This window comes from Cuculus canorus, chromosome Z (genome assembly GCF_017976375.1).
Source record: "Cuculus canorus isolate bCucCan1 chromosome Z, bCucCan1.pri, whole genome shotgun sequence".
NCBI lineage: Eukaryota > Metazoa > Chordata > Aves > Cuculiformes > Cuculidae > Cuculus > Cuculus canorus.
Genome location: NC_071441.1, coordinates 77,767,517 through 77,788,538, shown reverse-complemented (window position 1 = coordinate 77,788,538; position 21,022 = coordinate 77,767,517). Strand labels below are relative to the sequence as shown.

At 53.9% G+C, this 21,022-nt stretch overlaps 2 protein-coding genes across 3 annotated transcripts; both read right to left on the bottom strand.

The window, feature by feature from the left end:
• Window positions 1-523: 523 nt before the first annotated feature.
• On the bottom strand, window positions 524-3,436 carry RAX (retina and anterior neural fold homeobox). 2 transcript variants are annotated; one of them, XM_054054634.1, is made up of 2 exons: window positions 2,958-3,436; window positions 524-1,579 (listed from the first exon to the last, which is right to left on the bottom strand). In XM_054054634.1, the coding sequence occupies exons 1-2, from the start codon at window positions 3,384-3,386 to the stop codon at window positions 1,127-1,129; spliced, it is 882 nt and encodes a 293-aa protein (XP_053910609.1). In that variant the 5' UTR covers window positions 3,387-3,436; the 3' UTR covers window positions 524-1,126. The 2 variants fall into 2 exon arrangements, with proteins under 2 accessions (XP_053910609.1, XP_053910608.1); XM_054054633.1 differs by having other exon boundaries at window positions 528-1,579; window positions 2,946-3,436.
• A 4,752-nt stretch (window positions 3,437-8,188) lies between these two features.
• CPLX4 (complexin 4) lies at window positions 8,189-20,886 on the bottom strand. The gene is made up of 3 exons (XM_009563348.2): window positions 18,606-20,886; window positions 16,277-16,364; window positions 8,189-9,478 (listed from the first exon to the last, which is right to left on the bottom strand). The coding sequence occupies exons 1-3, from the start codon at window positions 18,770-18,772 to the stop codon at window positions 9,251-9,253; spliced, it is 483 nt and encodes a 160-aa protein (XP_009561643.1). The 5' UTR covers window positions 18,773-20,886; the 3' UTR covers window positions 8,189-9,250.
• Between the last annotated feature and the right edge of the window lie 136 nt (window positions 20,887-21,022).

The window sequence follows — 21,022 nt, the reverse complement described above, 5'->3', positions numbered from 1 at the left end:
ACCACCCCCAGCCCCGGGGCAGGGGTCGGCAAAGCCCACCCGAACCCCACAGGGGCAGCTGTGAGGGCTCAGGGGTGGGTGAAGCCCACCCGAACCCCACAGGGGCAGCTGTGAGGGCTCAGGGTGGGTGAAGCCCACCCGAACCCCACAGGGGCAGCTGTGAGGGCTCAGGGGTGGGTGAAGCCCACCCGAACCCCACAGGGGCAGCTGTGAGGGCTCAGGGGTGGGTGAAGCCCACCCGAACCCCACAGGGGCAGCTGTGAGGGCTCAGGGGTGGGTGAAGCCCACCCGAACCCCACAAGGACAGCTGTGAGGGCTCAGGGTGGGTGAAGCCCACCCGAACCCCACAGGGGCAGCTGTGAGGGCTCAGGGTGGGTGAAGCCCACCCGAACCCCACAAGGACAGCTGTGAGGGCTCAGGGGTGGGTGAAGCCCACCCGAACCCCACAGGGGCAGCTGTGAGGGCTCAGGGTGGGTGAAGTCCACCCGAACCCCACAAGGACAGCTGTGAGGGCTCAGGGGTGGGTGAAGCCCACCCGAACCCCACAGGGGCAGCTGTGAGGGCTCAGGGGTGGGTGAAGCCCACCCGAACCTCACAGGGGCAGCTGCGAGGGCTCAGGGGTGGGTGAAGCAGGTTTGGGCAGGGTTCTGCTGTTGGAGCAGGACAAGGAGACCCCACGGCCAGGCCTGGCAGAGCCCTCTGCACATCACAGGCAGCAGAGGGTCCAGCCCGAGCAGCCCACTTGGTGCACAAACATGACGCACAGCCTTCTGTGCCATCTAACGGTGCCAAAGCGGGAATCCATCCCTGGGTAACACCATCGGCTGTTCCAGCCACCTCACACAGCTCCGTGCCCTACTGCAGCTTTTATTCCAACTACAGCGTCCAGCCCTGGAGGGAGAGCAAAAGAGGTGGTTTTCCTAAGCTATGATCAGGCCCCTAACTCTGCAGGGCATGTGGAAAAGGGAATTAAAAGGACCACAAAATACAAAGCAAGTCAATGCGCAGGGGGGAGGCTGTGCCCTCCCTCGCCTGGCTGTGGGCAGCCAGAGCAGGGCAAGGGAGTCCCTCAGGCGTCCCAGGACCGTCTTCCCGGCGGGTTTCTCCCAGGCGCTGAGGAAGGAGTTCAGATTGTCTGCCAGGGCTTGCCGATGGACTGGATGTGCTCCTTGGCCTTCATCCGCAAGGCGGCAATGCTGGTGTTGCGTGGGTCTGCCTCATCCAAGGGGAACTTGTCCACAAAGGTGGCCCCGCACTGGTAAGGCGGCGGCGGCCCCATGGCTCCCAGGGGCTGCAGCGCGTGGGTCACGGCTGGAGAGTTCAGGAAGGGCGGTGGCGTGTAGCTGCCGGGCAGGCTCTGCGGCGACGCCACGAAGCCGGGCAGGCTCTGCAGGGCTGTGCTGCTGGGCACCGGTGGGCTGAGCCACGTCTCCAGCGGCAGGTTGGTGCCGAGAGCACCCATGGGTGCTGCCTGCGGCGAGCGGTTGAAGGAGAGGATGGGCGAGTCCTGCAGCTTCATGGAGGTCACCTCCAGCTTCTCCTGCCGCCGCCACTTGGCCCGTCTGTTCTGGAACCACACCTGCAAGCACAGTGGCGTTAGCCAGGCCACGGGCGGCACAGCCTCTCCCCTGGGCGCAGCGGTGCCTGCGGAACAGGGCGAGCGGGACACGGTGGTGCAGCAGACTCTGCCATGCCGAGCTGGGTAGCGATGGCATCTGGGCAGCCCTGCAGCCCCACGCTCGGCATACAGCAGCACCGGGGAAACCACGCACCACCCTATGGTGGAGGTGGCCCTGCCTGCCCATCTGCTAGCCACCCACTAGCCACCCGCTAGCCGCTGCCCTGGGCCGCCACTCACAGCCAAAGGACAGTTCTGGGCCGGGGGCTCCAAGTGCCAGGAATGTGGGGCTGTGCAGGGATGGGCTGTGCCAAGCGGCTCCGGGAGCTGGGAACACATGGATGCACCCGGCCAGGCTTTTCCAGTCCAAAGGGCTCCCGGAGCAGGGAATGTGGGGATATGCTGGACAAGGCTGAGCCGGGACAAGGGGATCCCAGAGCCGGGAACATGGGGACGTGCTGAGATGGGCTGTGCTGGACTGAGGGGCTGCCGGTGCGGGGAACAAGGGGCCACACCGGATCAGGGGCTCCCGGCGCTGGGAATGTGGGGCTGCACGGGGATGGGCTGTGCGGGGCCAAGCGGCTCCTGGAGCCTGGAACGTGAGGCTAAACCGGGTCGGGGGTTCCTGGTGGTACTGAAAATGCCACTGAATAAACTGTCTAACTTTCAGAAAAATAGAGTTACTTGGATAAAACTTAACTCTACTTCAGCTTAGAGAAAAAATATTCCACTTTTTGCAATAGTAACTCCTGCAGGCATCACCCGTGCCAGGAACACGGGGATGCACCGGCTCAGGCTGTGCTGGACCGAGGGGTCCCGGAGCCGGTAACACGGGGATGCACCGGGCTGTGCTGATCCACAGGGTCCCGGAGCCGGGAACACGGGGATGCACCGGGCTGTGCTGATCCACGGGGTCCCGGAGCCGGGAACACGGGGATGCACTGGGCTGTGCTGATCCACGGGGTCCCGGAGCCGGGAACACGGGGATGCACCGGGCTGTGCTGATCCACAGGGTCCCGGAGCCGGGAACACGGGGATGCACCGGGCTGTGCTGATCCACGGGGTCCCAGAGCCGGGAAAACGGGGATGCACTGGGCTCTGCTGGACCAAGGGGTCCCGGAGCCGGGAACACGGGGATGCACCGGGCTGTGCTGATCCACGGGGTCCCGGAGCCGGGAACACGGGGATGCACCGGGCCGTGCTGATTCACGGGGTCCCGGAGCCGGGAACACGGGGATGCGCCGTGCCAGGGCAGCTCCCGGGATGCTCGCGCCGTGGAGGGCTGCCGGCGCCGGGCCGCTCGGTGCCTGCGGGCCGCGGGCGTTACCTGCACGCGGACCTCGGGCAGGTTGACCTTCATGGCGAGCTCCTCGCGGCTGTAGACGTCGGGGTAGTGGGACTTCTCGAAGGCGCGCTCCAGCTCGTGCAGCTGGAAGGTGGTGAAGGTGGTGCGGTTCCTGCGGTGCTTCTTCTTGGGCTGCTCGTCCTCGGGCGGCCTCGGCTCGGGGCCCGGGGGCTGCGGGGAGCCCGGGGCGGCCCCCCGCTCGCCGGGGCAGCGCTCGGGCGGCGGCAGGCGCGGGCGGGACCCGCGGCGCTCGGGCTCCTCGGCGCTGCCCTCGGGCGCGAAGGGCGGCAGCAGCCCCGGCTCCTTGGGGAAGCCCAGGATGGCCTCGATGCTGTGCAGCCGCGCCGCGCCGCCCCCGGGGCTCCGCGCCGACAGCGAGAACGCGCCCTCGGCCATGGCGAGCGCCGCGCCCGGAGGGTGCATGGGGCGGCCGGGCACCGCGGGGATGGGCGGCCGCGGGAGGGGATGCCCGGGGCGGGGGGACGGGGGGCAATGGGCCGGGCTGATGCCCGGGGCAGGGGGAGAGGCGGGGGAGGTGGGCTGGGCCGCTCGGGGCAGGAGGAGAGGGGGGCAATGGGTGGGCTGCTCGGGGCGGGGGGCGATGGGGAGGCGGGGGCAGCGGGGAGGGGATGCTTAGAGCGGGGGGGGGGAGGCGGGGGTCGGCAGGGCTGCACGGCACCCCCGGTCCCGGGGCTGTTTGGGGCGGGGGGGAGGCGGGGGGCAGCGGGAACGGGCTGCTCGGGGCAGGGAGGGAGTACGAGGGACGCGGAGGAAGGCACGGCACCCCCCGCTGCCGGGGCAGCTCTGGCGGAGCCACCTGGTAGCGCCGGGCTGCTCGGGACGAGGGGGGAGCAGTGCGGGGGGGGCTCGGCACCTCCGGTCCCGGGGCGGCTCCGGCGGGGCTGGGCTGCGGGGGGAGGGGGGGCTGCGGGGGGGGGACACAGGAGTGCGGGGGCTGCCCCGGCGCCCCCAGCCCCGCAGCAGCCCCCGCTGCCCCCTCGGAGCCGTCGGGAATCGCCGCGGGAGCGGGGCCGCAGGGGCCCGGGCTGGAGCATCCGTACCCGCCCGGGGCCCCGCGTTATCCTCAGCTCCCGGAGCATCGCAGGAACCCCGTCCTGCCTCCCTCCCGGACGGCGTCCTGCTGCCTCGGGCGGGTGTCAGCCTCCAAGGCTGCCGGTGAGGGTGCCGCGGGCCGGGGACCGCCGAGGGGATCCCCCTGGGGCGCTCGGAGCAGCTCGCGGAGCCGCCGGGGGAGTCCCTGAGGTGTGGGAATAGCACAGGCGCCGTGAGGGAGCTGAGCTGCGGCCCTGTCCCCTGTGGGGCTGGGGGGGACACCCGCGGGACACCCACCCGCGCTCGGAGCCGCCGCCGCCGCCTCCCGCCCGGCTCGGAGCGCTGACCCCGCACCGGCGGCGTCTCTTGCCTCCCGCCCTGCTCCCTCCCGCGGCGGTGCTCCTCCTGCTTTTCTCTTTCTGACACTTTATCGCTTTTTACGCCTGCAGTTCCCGGTTCTCCTGAGCCACCAGCCCGCGTGTCCCGGATGGGACAAACAGACACTTCCAGAGGGGTTTTTTTAGCTTTGAAGACGCTCCCGTTTGGAGTGAACGGCGACCACCACCGCTGCTTCCCGACACCCGAGCGAGGCTCCCAGCAGGTACCACCGCTCCACACATCTCTTTTTGCTCCCCCCCAGCCCCAAAGGATGGCTTTTGTGTGGATGTCTGCAGAGGAATGGCTTCAGAACAAAGCTGGCAGTGCTCACCCGCACCTCCGTGAGGTTTGTGGGGTTCATCCCTTTGGGAAGGGCTGAGCTCCGCTCCAGGTGAGGTTTGCTCCGGTGGCTGCTGGGGGGGTCGGGCCCAGGGGCTGCGCGGCCTTGCAGGGAGGGAAGAGACCAACAGAGGAGACAAGAAAAGGTTAGTGTGGCTTTTGTGCAGAATATGAAAAGCAAGTCAATACCATTGTGGGGGCATTGGAGGGTACTCAAAGCAATCAGCCAGGGGCCATTGTGTTCCTTTAATCTACATGTGTTTTTCCCAAGAACTCTATTAGGGAAGATGAATGAACTGTGCAATGTCCCTAATTTCTTCTAATTTGGAGCTGGGGTTTTATGGTGCTCACAAAACGTGCCCCGTCCCTCCAGAAACCCCGGGCAAACTTGGGAATTGTTTTTGCTTGTTGTAGCAAACAAAGATAGCAAGGTGAGAGGAAGGAGCAAAAACCCTGTAGCCGGAACCTGGCCTGCCATGGAGCGCCATCCATGTGTTTTGGCACAGAGGCTGCTATCAAAATTGTCAAATACAGGGACAAGACTCGAATTTAATGTTAATGCCAACGGGAACGTACAGGAAAACCTCTTCCACCCCCAAAGCAAGGGACACTTCCCACAGAGTGCACGAGACCATCCTCCCTAATGGGGAAGGCTCCTCCTTCCTCGCTACCATTGTGTTGGATGTGTGGAACTGCTTTTGCCGCTGTAGCACCCTTCTTGCAGGGGAGTGGAGTCATCAGAAGAGGAAGCAACTCACTTGGTCACAATCTGTGAAAATTTGAATTAAAACCTGTTTCCCTTTGGGAACGTGCACAATCAGGATCAGATTTGAGAGTATTCATTAGGGGGTTAAATCGGTGGGATTTGGCCCTTGCCTTTCCAAAAAGTAGTCCTCATTCTATCCCCCTTTTTTAGTTTTTTCTTAGAATGTATGATTGCAAAAATTACTGCGGAGGTGATGTTTGGAAGCTAACAGCCCTCTCGATGGACAGTTTCTAGAGCGCAGCTCTCTGCTATTCCTCTTCCCTAAGCGGAGGCTAAATGGGGACAGTTTTGATCCGGTCAGTGTTGTGAGATGCATGTACAGGACGTGGCTTTGCACGGTGAAACCAGCGCCATAAAATGCCCATATTCTTTCTTCCTTTCCTCCTGTCTCGTCTCTAAGTCAAGCTGAAATAGCGAATGCCTCACAGAGCGGCCGTTGGAAGCCCAAGTCCCTCTGCAGGTGGGAACATGGCTTTCCAAGCCAGCGGTGTGCAGCCCCTCCCTGCAAGAGGAACAGGGCTTTTGGGGTCAGACAGCAAATCGACGTGGGAAAGGGGGGAGCACCCACCCAGCAGGACCCTCCCCTGCTGCAGGTTGCGTGCTCCGCACCATCCAGCCAATTGCTAACAACGGAAAAAAATGGCTTTGCTTTTTGTCTCCCCAGGCGTTCCTGCGGGTGCAGTTTAAGAACATTCTCCAGCCTCCCCCTGCCCTGTGTTGCTCCCACCCTGACATTCTCCTCCTGCTTTTCCCTGGAGAGATTTCTCCGGATCTGCCCTGCGAGGGCTGCTTGTGTTTTCCTCACTGCTTTTTATCCCGCTGGGAGTGCTGAGCCACCCCTGTGCAGCCCGGTGCCCGAGACTCCGCGGAGACGCCTGCCCCGCTGCCGTCCTGGCCATGGACACGGCATCGGCTGTGGATGTTCCGGACGTGGGGCCCGTTCCGGGATGTGAGCAGCGAGGGCCTGGTGCGAGGGCTCCGCCGTGCCGTCTCACCGCACTCAGCCATCCCCGCGCAGGGAGGCAGCGGAGGTTCATGCTGTAAGGCTATATTAACGCAATCCTTCTTTACTTGTTTTCCAATTAGCCTAATTGAATTCGGATTGCTTAAAAGTGGGCACTAGAGACATTTATCTTGATGGGATGACGGCCTTGAGCCCCAGCGATCCTATTAACTGTAAGAACCCAAATCCCAGGTAGGGTCCGTCCAGCAGTAGCTCCCACGTGACCCAACGCTTTAATCTGCTCCTCTACCGTGTGGCACCCACCCACGGACATGGATGCACACATACATGCACACGTGTGCACTGCTGCATGCGTGTGCCTTTGCGCACACCGCCACAAGCATGTGCAGCGCCTTACACACGCGCCAGCGCAGGGGCTGCCTCTCGAGGTTCCAGCAGCCTTAGGAGAAAGGTTGGTTAGTGCAAGACACTGGGGATAATCTTCCTTCTTTTTGCTTAAGAGGTGGAACGGAGTCCGTGTGCTGCCTGCCTGCCCTGCCACAGGCTCAGAGCGCTGAAGGACGGCGCCCAAGCTGCCCACTCCCCTCCTGGGAGAGGGTCGGCGTGGCTGTGGTCGGGGCTGGGGAGCATCCCACGCTGCGGATGGGCTCAGCCCCTGTCCCAGGACAGCCCACAGCCACCTCCCAGCCCTGACAGGGTTTGGGAACCTCATTAATCACTTGTTTGGTGATTCCGACTGTACTTTCTTCTCTGGCCCTTTAAACAGTGAAAACGCTGATCCTATATGTGCTGACAAATTTAATTAGCTCCTTGAAAGCACCAGATGCTTTCGATAAGATTTTCAGGATGTCCCAGGCACATTTTAATTTGAAGGTGGAAAGCCTTAGGCTTGTTTAGTCTGGTGTTTCACGGATGAGACAGTTCTGTAGAGTAACGGGATGGTTTGGAGATACTCACCAGATCTGTGCAAATAGAGAGACATGGATCGATCCTCCCCGGGCAAGGGATGGTTGAGCTGAACTGGTGACTATTTTAACTGCTTGATGTAAAGACCTCCACCTGTCTTTAATAATTAACGATTAAAAGACAATTAACTAATTATTAACTAATTAGATAATTATTAAATAATTAGATAATTACATTCTCTGGTGGCATGTGAGAGAAGGACCCCAAGAGACAGAAGTTAGAGCAGAAGTCTCGGTGGTTTTAGGCAGTGTTTGAGACTGAGTTAGCGTTTGTTAGCTCTGAGAATGGGTGTTCTCCACTAAAGAAACGACCTGTTGCAACACCAGAGCCACTCACATCCCCCTCTGAAAGGACCAGGGCATCCTCTGGAAAATGTGAAGGAGGTAAACTTGACAGCTCCTGTGTTTCTTCAGTGATGAGAAGAAAAGGTATGTTTTCTTGGGGCTTCAGTGGTAAAAGTGTCTAGAGAGGAGCTGGAGATGTGCAGTTCTTCCCTATGGGTCTGTGGCAGATGATCCCACGCATAAATGGGGGCAGAAATAAAGTCATTTACTCTAGATCAACACGAATGCCAGTAACAATGTGCTCTGGATCCGCCCCTCTGCTGCCCAGAAGTGTTGTACGGGGATGGGAAGGGAAGAAGAGACAAAAGAATGAAAGAACAAGGAAGGAGGGAAGGGAAAGGGAAGGGGAAAGGGAAAAAAAGAAAAGAGGCAATCATAGTTAGTGCATTTATTCACTTAAAATGAATGTTTGTACTTGGTTGGATGGAGACGGAGAGAGAGAAAGAGACTTGCAAACCTGCAGGAAGGTGCTACGTTGTGTTCATGTGTGAATTTTGTTCACCGCTGGCTTTTGGAGACCTTGCACAGTTCTGTGTTGCGTAGAGTATCTGAGAATACAGACAACTGAGCCCCTCGGGAGCGGCATTGTGAGCATCATCCCCGTGCGAGGGCTGTGCAGCTTTTGTGTGGGTTCTTGTGGGTGATGGCTCATGGCTACACAGTGCGGAGGCAGAGGATGCTCCCACCCAGCTGGGGCTGGAGGAGCTGGCTTTGCCCGAGGAGCCGTCCCTCAGCTCACCGCAGAACCCCAAGCCCTGGAATTTGGCACACGTAGCGGCCAAGCCGCCGCTGTCACTCGGCGCTTGAGCTGCACCTGAAGACAGAGAGGCTGCGCAGTTAAAGTAGCCTGGAGCTCACCTCGCTGCCCATGGTTTGCCCACAGCTCCCGAGCCTTGGCTTCCTCCGAGTCCCACCCGGTTCTACGTACGATGACAGTTTTGTCCTAAGCTGTGGAATTATATGGTTTACTTACTGCTGTATTTACTACAGAGATGATCAAAACTATTTTTTTCAAGTTTTTTTGCAGAAACTGTCAATATTTAATACTTTTTTTGTTTCAAAATGGTTGAAACAGGCAGGCTTCTATTAGAAATATATGTATATATTTCTGAAAGCCATGTTAAATGAGTGGTTACCTATGTGTTATGCATCAGAACCACAGTTTTGCTAAAAAATACACATTTAATAGCATTCTGATCACTTTGAAAAAATGGAAGAAGGCACATTTTTTCCCCACTATTGGCTTTTTCAAAGCCTTTTTTTTTTCCTCCATGGGGAAAAATGTTATGTTAAAAAATGAGGATCAGTTCTAATGTTGCACTAAGCAGTTGCAGCACATAAATTTTGCCAGTCCTTAGGGTTTAAAAGTCTCTCTCTCTCTCTCTTTCTTTTCTATATTGACATTTAATGCTCTAGAGCTAAGTGCGCTCCTCCCCAGCCCCTGACAAGCCCGAGTTCCCAGCCCGTGGCGTCTCTCCTACATCACAGAACATTTCTGCTCGGCTGCCTGTTTCATTTCGGTGAAGGTGGCTTGTGCCTTTTCTTTGATTGTGTCCATGTCCATGTTCTGGATGTTCTGCAACTGTCCCAGGATAGAGTCCTTGTCCTCCTCTTCCACCTGATCTTCTGCCACCATCTTCCGAAGGTCTTCTGGCAAGTCCACGTCGTCGCCAGCCATCTGTATTTGATTCTCATCCAGTTCGCTCTGGCACAAAAGAGAACAAACACAGGACATGAGAGCGTTTCTGCCATCCCAGGATCTCCCCATGGGGCTCAGTTCGTTTGGTTTAGGGACAACTGAAAGGTTTTAGTTGGTGCTCATGAGCTCAGGGCCTCCACCGGCTGCTGTACAACGGCATTTTTCAAACAATTGCAATGCTATTTCTTTGTGGGGTTTGTGTGGTGTCACAACTGAAGCCCATGACATCGCTTTCTGGTTTGGAGCTCTTTGCTGTGTGCGGTGACGCACGGATTCTACCCTAAATCCACTGCGAGTTATTTGTATTATTACAAATTTAGATTAGATCTTTAAGATCCCTTCCAACCCAAATGATTCTATGGTTCTGTGACACGGTGGAACATACTGCCCAGGCCGTCATCTGCTCCATGGTTTGGTTGATGATACGATGGCTTTAGAAGAACGGTGTGGCTGCTCTTCCCCTGTTCATTTGGTAGTGGGTGGTTTTTAGATAACTGAAGCCTTCCTGGAGAAAGAGGCGTTCAGTTTAGGAAAGAATTAGTGGGGAAAAAAGATCCTCATCTTCCCCAAACCATATCTAAACTCTGCCTGGGTCTTTGGTTGGCGTCTCTGAGCTGTGAGGGAGAGCAGGGGCTGCCCAGCACACAATCGGAGCAGTGTTGCGGTGCTGAGAGTGGAGTAATGGGAGGACTTGGACAACAAAAGAGGGGTGGGAGGTTGGGTGTGAGTCTGAGAAAGCAGAAGGAGACAGGAGAAGGAACTGGTTAAGCAATTAAAAGGGCTGAGATGCAGTAAGCGCTACACACACTTGCTTCCTGCCTGCCCGCTGCACCACTCTGTCAGTGGGGCTGCGTCCGTCTCCCAGACAATGGCGATGTTGTTCACGTTTTGTGGTGGATACTGATGGATCCAGAGCTCCGAAGAACAGGATATTTTGACACAGTTCACACATCAAAGATGAGCATTAATGCCTCATTACATCCCCAAAATGAAGCATGACAGCAGCAAAGGCCTGATGTGAATGAGCAGCAACGCTGTCAGCAGGAGGTGTTTTTGAGAGTCAGAGGAGTCTTGGGTTTGCATGAATGAATGAATGCAAAAATGAATGGGAGGACGTAGATGAGCAGTGTCTGCAGTTCCAGGCCGAAGCAAGGACGGGCAGATTGGGATGCTTGACTGCATAGCCACTATTTACTGCTACGTGTATTTGCACAGCTTTATGTCCGCAATGACTGTTCTTCCCTTCATCCTGCTTTGTCCCCGTGTCTCTTATGAAGATATGGGGAGGTGTCTCACCATCGTTGCTATATGAGGATGAGATGGTGAGGATGGCTCTTGAAGCGTTGGGTAGGGATGGTGCTTTTGGATCTGTGGGCGCTAGAAGCACTATCCCAGTCGGCAGTACTCTTTATTGATTGTGTAGCAGGAAAAATGTGCTGAGCTTTTAATCAGCGAGTGCTGGCTGTTGGAGGAGGTCCCTTTTGAAGTTCTCCCAGGCAGAAGCAGAGGAGAATGGAAAAAAAAGTGCTGGGTTAATTACTGAAAAGATCCCTCAAAGCAGACAATCACACATGTTCTTTTCTTTAGAACTATAATTTCAGGCGTCATCACTGCACGCTGCTGTGTATGAAGTGGAGAGATGTGCACACAAAGGCCCCTTTGGTGACACGAACAGTTGTTTGCCACGTTCTTGCACCAAAGCTCCCTGTCCTCCTGAAGGCTGAGTTGCGGTGTGCAACACAGTTTGGGGACTCAAAGTGTTCTCTGACCAGACCAGGACACATTCAGATGTAGTCTGAAGCAGTGCAATTCCACCCAAGCCACCTCCTCGACCCACTTGGCATTCAGTCTCATAGACCTGGTGGGAGATTCGGCAGGGCAGGATCGCTCGCCACCGAGCCAAGGAGCACATAAGATGTGTGTGGCCTCTTCTCCTCCTAACATTTTACACATCTGGTTCTGTTACTTGGATTTGAAATGGAAATGCAGCTTTAAGTTTCTGATTTTGCCTGTTGAGGTTTCTTTTAAGTCTGGTGGAAATAAGTCAAAGCGTGTTTTCTCACAAGGACCGATCAGATTTTCCCACAGATGTTCTTAAAGTCGGGCTGACGGTGTGAGTGTCCTGCAGCTCCGAGCATTTCTGAACGCTGGGATCAGGAATGTGGTGCTGGGAATGCACCGTGCCTGTTGGTTTCAGCCAGCAGCGTGCGCTCGGAGCGCGAGCAGGGGGTGCAGATCCTGCTGGCCCTGTGTGCCCCAGCGTGGGGACCGCTCCGTGCCCCGCGCAAGCGGTGGCTCTGGCGGTGAGAGGCAGCGCTCAGCTTGGGTACGAGCGCACCCAAAATGGGCACAGCCGGGGCCGTGGGCTCCTGCAAACCCATACGGAAAGCCCCCTGTGGTCTCTGGTGACCTCCTGGACGGCCGCTCTCCTGTTGGTGTTAACCCGTCTCAGGTCTCTGCAAGTGCTCCGCCACCCTTTTAGGATCTCGGAGAACACAGGAGCAACATCTCTCCTGGTAAATGAGCTGTGCCTGGCACTGGTCTCCCACCCCAAGGCCAGCTGGCCAGCCCACGGCGTCGCTATGGAACGCTCTCGCCCCACCAAACAGGGTGGTCCCATCCAACTGCCTCCTGGGAATGCCTGTCCTAACTCCCAAACGGGCCCTGGGAACTGCTTGGGAGAGTGCCCAGGCCCAAAGTGGGTCACACACTCTTCTGACAATTCAACGGCGCAGGCGATACAGCCCTGGTGCCTGGGAATAGTCTTTAACCCCGATTCCGCGTGGGCTGCAGACTCGGCTCCATTTTGTTACAGGTGCAACAGAACCTACATACATATTTATGTGTCAAAGAGGAACAGTCATGGAAGACACGGAGGTGCGAGCAGAAAACAGCTTAAGTGTCTCTTTTATGGGGTCTGATTGTAAACGAGAAGAGATCAAAGCTCAGAGACGGAGGCACAGGGCAGGGCGGCTGCTTTGCGGCCTCGCTGTGTGCCTTTCTTGGGGCCTGAATTCTCCTGTCGTGACATGGGCCGATGGCTGTGCTCAGAGAGCCCTGGGCAGGTGAACGCAGGCCACGTGAGAAACCATTTAGATCAGCACCTGATTGCACCCGAGTCCTCTTTCCCTCCAAATATCAGTGAACAAAAACCATCCTGAGGTTCTGTAACAGAGAATCCTGTAAAGAAGGGCTCTGAGGAGGGGAAGGAACGCACCTGCTTGAAGCAGATGAGAGACCCTTCCTGAGGTGCTGGAAATTCACGTCTCGAGACATGAATTCATGTCTTCCCCCCCAAACACCGGGACAGAAGAACCCCAGCGCTGTGACGGGGGTGCCAGCATTTGGGGTGAGGCGGTGGCTGTGTGTGCAGAGCAGCGCTGGGAAAGGGGTGGTGGGACCCTGAGGAGAGGTCGCTGTGCAGGACTTTGGATGGGTTGGACAGGTTGGATGTTCCTCTCCTGCATCCGAGGCACCACCACCCCCCTAAACCCCTCCATTTAGACTGTGCAAAAGTTAATTGGTTACTGGGTTAAGGAAAAAGGCATCAAGTGAATAAAAGAGCTCAGTGTGGTTTCCTTTTTTTTGAATTAAAATATTTATTTATGCATTTATGTAACTCTTAAGAAATGTTTTGTATGGCGGTGATGCAATGAACGCTCTGAAGACAAAAAAAGTTGTCCAGAGATCAAATGTCACATGGCTAAAAACATCTTTCTGATGACAAACCGAAGTTGACAATTCTGTTAATAGGATTAGGTTCATTAAGGGACTGCTTTCTCTTATAAATCTGGCCCAGATAGGGCGAAGCTTTAGCTTTTGCTCTGAAAAGGGGGCCCTGCTTTGTCCTGAATTTCATGCTTCCACTTACAATGCGTGCGAGTGATCGATACTGGTAATAGTCGGGGATTCTGCCCCTTACGGGACTACCTGAAATGCCTTTCGTTGTTCAAAGCAGTTAATGCGTTATCGCAAGTCCGAGAGCATTTTGCTGCCATAATGTTCTATCACGGAGTCAAATTTTTGCCATTGACCTGCATGTAATAATGCCATTTTCTTCCTGATATAACGTATGTTTTTGTAAGAGCTGATGAAAAGAAAGCAGACCTTTGACCAAGAGATGCTATTGAGGTAGAGAGAACACAGAGAAGCACATCCTGCAAACTTTGTTAGCTGCTATCACAAATCAGCAAAGCTAAGTCTATGCTTAACGTTGTTTTTTGCTGGTTTAGAGCCCCTGCCCTGCCTCCGGGGAAGCCTTCGGTGGGTACTCCTGGAATTTGGCCTGAAAGTACACTTAGTGTATATCAAAGTCAAGGTCCTGGTGGAGATGGGGCAGCTCATGGGTGCTCTGGGGTGGCAGCGTGCTTGCTGGAGGGCAACCAGGGGGACCTGAACATCACCTCAGATCTGGACAACGCACCACAGAGGGGAGAACTTCCAAATCCCAGAGACACCCGACTCCGCTGAGTTTTCATTGGGGCCAGAATCATAGAATAATTCCAACTCCCTGGATCAGGGGCTCCAAACCCCATCCAACCTGGCCTGGAACACCTCCAGGGATGGGGCAGCCACCACTGCTCTGGATAACCCGTTCCAGGGCCTCACTACTCTCATCATGAAGAAATTCTTCTGTATGCCCAGTCTAAATCTGCCCCTCTCCAATTTAAAGCCATTGCCTCTCATCCTATCACTCCAGGACTTTGTAAACAGCCCCTCCACAGCTTTCCTGTAGCCCTTCAGGTACCGGAAGCTGCTCTAAGGTCTCCTCGGAGCCTTCTCCAGGCTGAACAATCCCAACCCTCTCAGCCTGTCCTGGTACGGGAGGTGCTCCGGCCCTCACATCATCCTTGTAGCCCCCTCTGGACCCGTTCCAACAGCTCCATCTCCTTCTCATGCTGAGGATTCCAGGACTGGAACAACCCTCCAGATGAGGTCTCTCACGAGCGTGGGGGGTCTGAAGCCTCTGAAAGTCGCCCCTTTCGGGCTGTGAAGCTGGAGCCGAGTGTGGGGAGGCGCTGCCCGGTAGCCGGCTCAGCGTATGCCTCCACAAGGAAACCAAAGCCTAATGATATTTTACTTCTCAGCTGCTAATTAAAATGCTGGTGTTTAGCGATTTAGGCCTGCAATCCAATCAACCACTCAAAATCTTGTACTTCATTTTTTTTTTTGCCTGTAATTAATCTTGCTGTAATTAAACTTGCTCTCGGGATATGCTTTCCTCCTCGTTGTCTCTGTGATGAGGATTGGATGGACTTTAAGGTCCCTTCCAACCCAAATTACTCTCTGATTCTACTGCCATTTAAAGCGGGCATTCAAACGAAAGGCTTTAGGGGTAGGAAGATGCCTTCATTTGTGAAGACCACTGTGCCTTCAGCTTTGACTTTAAGAGCCACACGTCCTGCCAGAGAGCACATTGACCTGAAATCAGTTGTTATATAGAATTATCCTCTTCAAATCTGCTAACGACAGCTTTCAGTTCAACACCGGCACGCTGGGACGACAAGTAGGGGCGCCTTAACTGAGGCGTCTCCACAGCTTTTTTTTCCCCCTTGGACACATCTTAAAAAAAAAATAAATCTGTTTTTAAGGCAGCAGTTCTCTTTCTTGGGAAGTCAGCAAGGTTTTTGCTGCAAAAACTTGTTTTCCAAGTTAGAGACAATACCTTTTCCGTCCCCGATTGTGGACGCCGCCTTCCTCGCTGGGTAAATGCAGGTAAACTTCACCTGAGGCACAAAGGTGATTCCCTTTTCCTCCGGGCTGTGCTTTGCCCTTTGGATCAGGTAAAGGATTGCTTTAGGAGCAGTGCAGTGTGAATCCAAGGCACTAGAGGGCCTCTACTGGCTCAGGGCTGGGGACCATCAAACCACTGCAGGAAAATACATGATTTATTGGTCGTGTTGGACCGCCTGAGCTGGGCTTTTCCAGCCTGGATGATTCTGTGATGCTATGATTCTACTCCATTGGGAACTTTGGGCCATGGATTGGCGTTTATAGCCCAGCCAGAGCCAATCTGCAGGTGGGAGCTGAGCAGATCAAACCTGCAGAGAGCTTTCAGGTGAAGGACACGGCCCAAATCCAGGCGGCAGCTGCCAGAGGTGACAGAGCCCAATGTCCAGCTGTGCCACCTCGTCTTTCCCTTCCTCCTGCAGGTGCTGGGAGATGGGATAGGGATTTTGGACTCCCTCCGCAATGCTTGTGCTTTTCCAAAGCCATAACCACAAGACGTAGGTCCTGGGAAGGCTTTTCCCTCAGCTCCTCAGTTTGGGTCCTACAGGGTAGGTGCCAGCGGGCTCAGGTTGACTCCTGGTTCCCTGCTGTCGGGTAATCCCTGCGACAGTAACCCCGAGCCCTTAGGAACGAAGCGCTCTGGGGCATTATTAATTCCATAGCCGAGCGCATTTTGAATGTGTCGAACTCCCTGTTAACGGCTGATTTCATTACTGCAGCTTAATTAACGTAGACTAAAGAGTGGCACGGGTAGTTCCCTACCTTAACTAGAGCCACAATCCCAGGACAGAAGGGTCTGGGAAATGCGAGTGTTTCAATGACACCCTTGATAAGAGTTCTGCTGCTAAATCCCTGAAACCGTGGAAGATGACCAGAAAACAGACAGAGGAGCGAGACTTCTCTGAACCAGGACAGCACTTAAATGCAGCAGAGCGCTCTCCTTGTTTGTATCCATGTGGTTTTACGTCAGGAGAACACTATCCACCTAAACGCTATGTTTCCACGCTCTTTGTGGGAAGCAGCTGCTGCCCACGAACCTCAAAGCGGCCGCTGAAGGGGGCGAGCAGCGCTTACCTTGGGCAGCCTGTACTTCTCTCTCAGGTGCACCCTCAGACAGGCTCGCTCGGCTTTCTTCTGGGCGAACGCTGCGTCTCTTTCCATCCTGGAAAGCACAGAAAATATTTCTTCAGGATACAAACATAACGTGTTTTTACACCGAATCAGTTGCTGGGCTGTGAAAAGCCACATGCAGAGTTATCCCCGAAGCTGAGTAACTGATCCAAAGGGATATTGGTCTGCTCAGCTTCCAAAAACCGGGGTGCAAGAGCTGGAAATGGGCCCAATCTCATAGTCTTTACTCCCCCTGGATGGCCTCTGTCATCTATGAATTTTCCTGGTCTTTTCTGCAGCATTTTATTGCTTCAGAACCTCTTGCAGCAATGAATTCCACAACTTCTTGATCAGAGAGTAGAGGGATGGAAAGAGTGGAATGGTTTGAAGCTGAAAGAGGGGCGATTGAGATGAGATCTTAGGGAGAAATGTTCTCCTGGGAGGGTGGGGAGGCCCTGGATCAGATTGCCCGGAGCAGTGCTCCATCCCTGGAGGGGTTCCAGGCCAGGTTGGATGGGGCTTGGAGATCCTGATCCAGTGGGAGGTGTCCCTGCCCATGGAACTGGATGAGTTTGAGGTCCCTTCCAATGCAAACCACTCCATGGTTCTATGATTCCCTGTACGGAAAAGTACTTCTTGAATCTGTGATTTTATAAAATACTTTCACCAGATTTAAGAACTGTTCAGCATAATTTTCCATTTGATTTCTTACGTATTTGCAAAACACGTCTCCTGGAGGATTTTTGGTACCATTTGATAACCTTCGCCTTACCCCATCTCCCTTGAAGATTTTTTTCCCAGGAGCAGTGCCGTGGGAAGCCTGAGGCAAAGTGGGTTTGGTTGCAGTACAGGCACTTGGTGGCAGAGAACTGCTTGAGAGATGAAGGGTTATCTGTCCTCTGCTTCCACAAATGAAGCTTTGGGCTTCTCTCTCGTATTCCATGAACTGGGAGCTGTCTGAAACCTCTGAGCCGGTTGTTGGTGAGACTATTGGAAAGGGAGGTTTTGAGCCCTTCTGGCCTATTTTCCCCTCTTACAATCATAGAATCACAGATGGTTTGGGTTAGAAGGGACCTTAAAGCTCAGGCAGTCCCACCCCCTGCCACGGGCAGGGACACCTCCCACTGGATCAGGGGCTCCAAGCCCCATCCAACCTCGCCTTGGACACCTCAGGGATGGAGCATCCCTGCTGCAGCTCCAAGCTGCACTTCCAGGAGGATTCCTGCACCGTTCCTTTGGACCTATTCAGCACCTAATGGACACCGTCCTCCACTGAAAACACAGAAATCATTTTTTTTCCCAAGCATTTTCCCCATTCCAGGAATCCTCATCCGCTCCTCAGCCCCAGGAAAGCCGGCGGGCGGTGATCTCTCTTCTAAACACCCCTTTGACAAAATACATTCGTTATTTCATCCCAGACCAAATGCATCCAGGGGGTTATGACAGCGGTGCCTGCTGCTAAATACAGACCTGGATACCTCGAGTTCCGTCAGTCGTTAACCTTTCACCTCTAATCATCTTACAGGCAGGATTTACACAACCATTACGCAATTGACCGTTAGAGGAACAGATGCAGCTGAGATCTAAAAGTCAATTGTTTTATTCATAATTATGCATCACCTCAAATGCTTTATTTATATTTATGCACTGTTTGAACTCCAAGTTCGGTCCTTTATTTTATGTGTTTTGATATTTAACGCTGCAGGGAGTGAAGGGTATAATTGCAGAGACAATAAAATTGAGGTTTAATCAGTTAAGATGTTCTGCTTTATATCAAGTGTCAGAAAAAAATAACTGAAATTGCAGCTACAAAAAATAACCATCTGAAACCTTTTCTCTAGAGAAATATCATCCATTTAATGCAACGCTCGTTGCTTTTTCCTGTCTGCCGTCACAAAGGTGGATAAAGGAAAGATTATGTATGGAAAGTGTGCTCTGCGAGGGGTTCTAGGAGAACAAATCAGTTTAGAATTAGCTCCTGCTCTACAGACAGCTTTGTGCCTATGGAAAACCCTGATGGATAAGGAACATCCCTTAGGAATGAACCCAGAGAATCGAGGTGTGTGGAGAGCAGGAAAGTGCGGGAGAGAATTGCAGGACGAGGGGGGAGAGGGGGAACATAATATTTTATCATTTCTAGTCGGTGAACTTTTATTTCAGAAAATCTCTTTAGCAAAGATTCTGCTTTAAAAAAAAGGGAAGAGAGGTGAACGTTTGGCTTTTCTTTGGGTTATCCTTATCGGCACAACGTTACCACCAGCCCCGCACTGATAAGAAGGGAAGAGGTACTCACTTCTCCTCAACCATTTGCTTTTGATACTCCTCATACTCCTCTCTGGTCATTCCCGCAGCTGCTGCTGGATCAGAAGGAGTGCTTTCTTCTTTGCTTTCTTCCCCTCCACCTCCAAGTCCCAGATTCTTTACCTGGTTGCTCAACATACTTTTCATTAAGAAGGCCATCTTCTCAAGAAAAAGGAGCTACGAGCACCCAACGACCACAAAGCCAAACCAAACCCCAAGTGTTTTCAAACCCAAGCGAGCGAGGTCCTACAGCCACATCAGCTCTCCAAGGGCACAGTGCTAGTGAAACGCGAACGCCAAAACCAGTTTGTCAGCCATAATCTGGATTAAAGAGCCAACTCCTTAATATCTAGAGGCAGATGGTTCAGATTACTCCAAAAAAATCATTAGATGCAGCTACCTACTTTCTATATTAATACCTTAAGCTAATTGTGCGCACGCACACACAAAGCAACGACCGTGTGCAATGGCATTTTGACTTCTTCAGTCTCCAAACTCTCACTTTCACAGGGATGAAAATGCTCCCTGGGACACCAGAGATCTGAATTAGAAACCTGGGTGACTAAATGGCCATAATAAAACCGTGACGTTGCGCCTACTAAGCAGAAATCCCTTCTGGATTTGCCCAATCAAACAAGATTTGGAATCTGGAGTTCTTCATTAAGCAAAACCCCCGATCCTTTTTATACAGCAACATTTCACCACACTGGGCAGAAAGTACAATTGAGTGATTTTTCTCATCCCCTTGCACACAGCTGCTTTGTCCCACAGGTGAATGGGGCATTACTGCTGTTACTACTTTTTTCCAAGAAAAAAAATCCCCCAAAAAGCAAATCCCATCTTCCTATGGGTGCTTTTAACCTGAACTGGTAGGACAGGAGAACTGAATCTGCCCCTGCGTGCCGTGCACAGCCCGGGGATCTCCTGCTTGTGGATGGTCGTGGGGGTCCCCAGCGGTCAAACCCCTCCAAACCTCACCAGCTCTGCCCAGGTGAGGATCTGCTCCCTGGCTCACAGCCTGGTTTGGGAAAGAAAATCCTCTAGGTATCAAAACCTGATGAATTTGGGGGGGTTGAGCATTTACACTCCTGCGACAGCCTGCACACGCCTCGAAGAACCCCTCCGCAGTTTTGATTTTCTAAATGGTCCTCCCAGCTCTCATCATTTCCCTGAGAGACAGGAGGATTCCGCTTTGCCTAACACTTTAATCTGCATTAGAGTCTTTCTAATTAAAGCAGACCTGTTACTATTTCAAAAAAAAAGCAGGACGGTCTGTAATCCTGGATTATTAGTGATTAAACGAGAAACTCTGTGTTTCTTTTGGAACCAGAGCATCACTCGGAAGCACAAACTCCAAACCACCCCACCTTGAGACACTGCGCAGAAAACATTCCTCGTACATCAAAACTGATGCTTCACAATCGCTTCCAAGGAGTTGTGGCAAGAACCAACATCTGACCTTGGTTGCCAAAACTGCGTTGAACTTGCCCAGATGGCTAACAGAGCCGAGACCGGCGTTCCATAGCTCATCCCAGTTTAACCAGTGAGTGTTAAACGCGAGCGCGCTTTGGTCTGAAGTTGACTGCATGAAATGAAATCTAAGCTGTTTTTTGGTGAAGTTAAACAACTACAAATCATAGAATATTTTGGGTTGGAAGGGACCTCAAAGCCCATCCAGTTCCAGCCCCTGCCCTTGCTGAACCTCCTGAGGCTCTCACAGCCCCACTTCTCCAGCCTGTCCAGTCCCTCTGGATGCCATCCTGTCCTTAAATCCAGTGCCTGCAGTCCCTACCCAAAGAACACAGGCATCTCCAACCCCAGAACAGGATTCAGAGTCCCAAGCCAGGCAAATCGCAAAGAAAACCCCAAACTAAGATGCTGAAGGCAGGCATCCGCACCCCCGGCCTTTTCTGAACGCTCCCAAAACGCAGGCCCAGCCAACTCCAACCGCACAATTCAAGGTAGTGAAATGCTCCTCAGAAGGCACAAGACTCTCCCAGCCCCTCCGCTTCAAATCTCTCTAAGGACATCACCATTTCTGCATGTCAGAACACATATTTGCACCAGAAGAGAGAAATTAACATTATGGGGCTTTCTCAATTCGAGTAAAGACTCCTCTCCTTTGCCTGTGAGAGAAATTGCTCTTTGCTGAGGGGAAAACAATGGCCAGGGAGTGAATTCTTACTCTCCTGCGGGAGGTTCCCACAAACAGTTTACTGAATAGGACCGTTAAAAATCCATGAGGAAAGAATCATGGACTGGTTTGGGGCAGAAGCGACCTCAAAGCCCATCCCTTTCCACCCCCGGTGAAGGGCACGGACACCTCCCGCCGGATCAGGGTGCTCAGAGCCACACCTAACCTGGCCTCGAGTATCTCCAGGGATGGGGCAGCCACGTGTACCACATGAA

Bases quoted from the DNA above. Each gene is read 5' to 3' on its own strand.
- CPLX4 (XM_009563348.2), bottom strand. From the start codon at position 18,772: ATGGCCTTCTTAATGAAAAGTATGTTGAGCAACCAGGTAAAGAATCTG. The intron at 16,365-18,605 runs GTGAGTACCTCT...TGTGCTTTCCAG, and splicing joins AAGCAAATGGTTGAGGAGAA to GATGGAAAGAGACGCAGCGT. The intron at 9,479-16,276 runs GTAAGCGCTGCT...CTTTTGTGCCAG, and splicing joins AGAAGTACAGGCTGCCCAAG to AGCGAACTGGATGAGAATCA.
- RAX (XM_054054633.1), bottom strand. From the start codon at position 3,386: ATGCACCCTCCGGGCGCGGCGCTCGCCATGGCCGAGGGCGCGTTCTCG. The intron at 1,580-2,945 runs GTAACGCCCGCG...CTGTGCTTGCAG, and splicing joins TGCCCGAGGTCCGCGTGCAG to GTGTGGTTCCAGAACAGACG.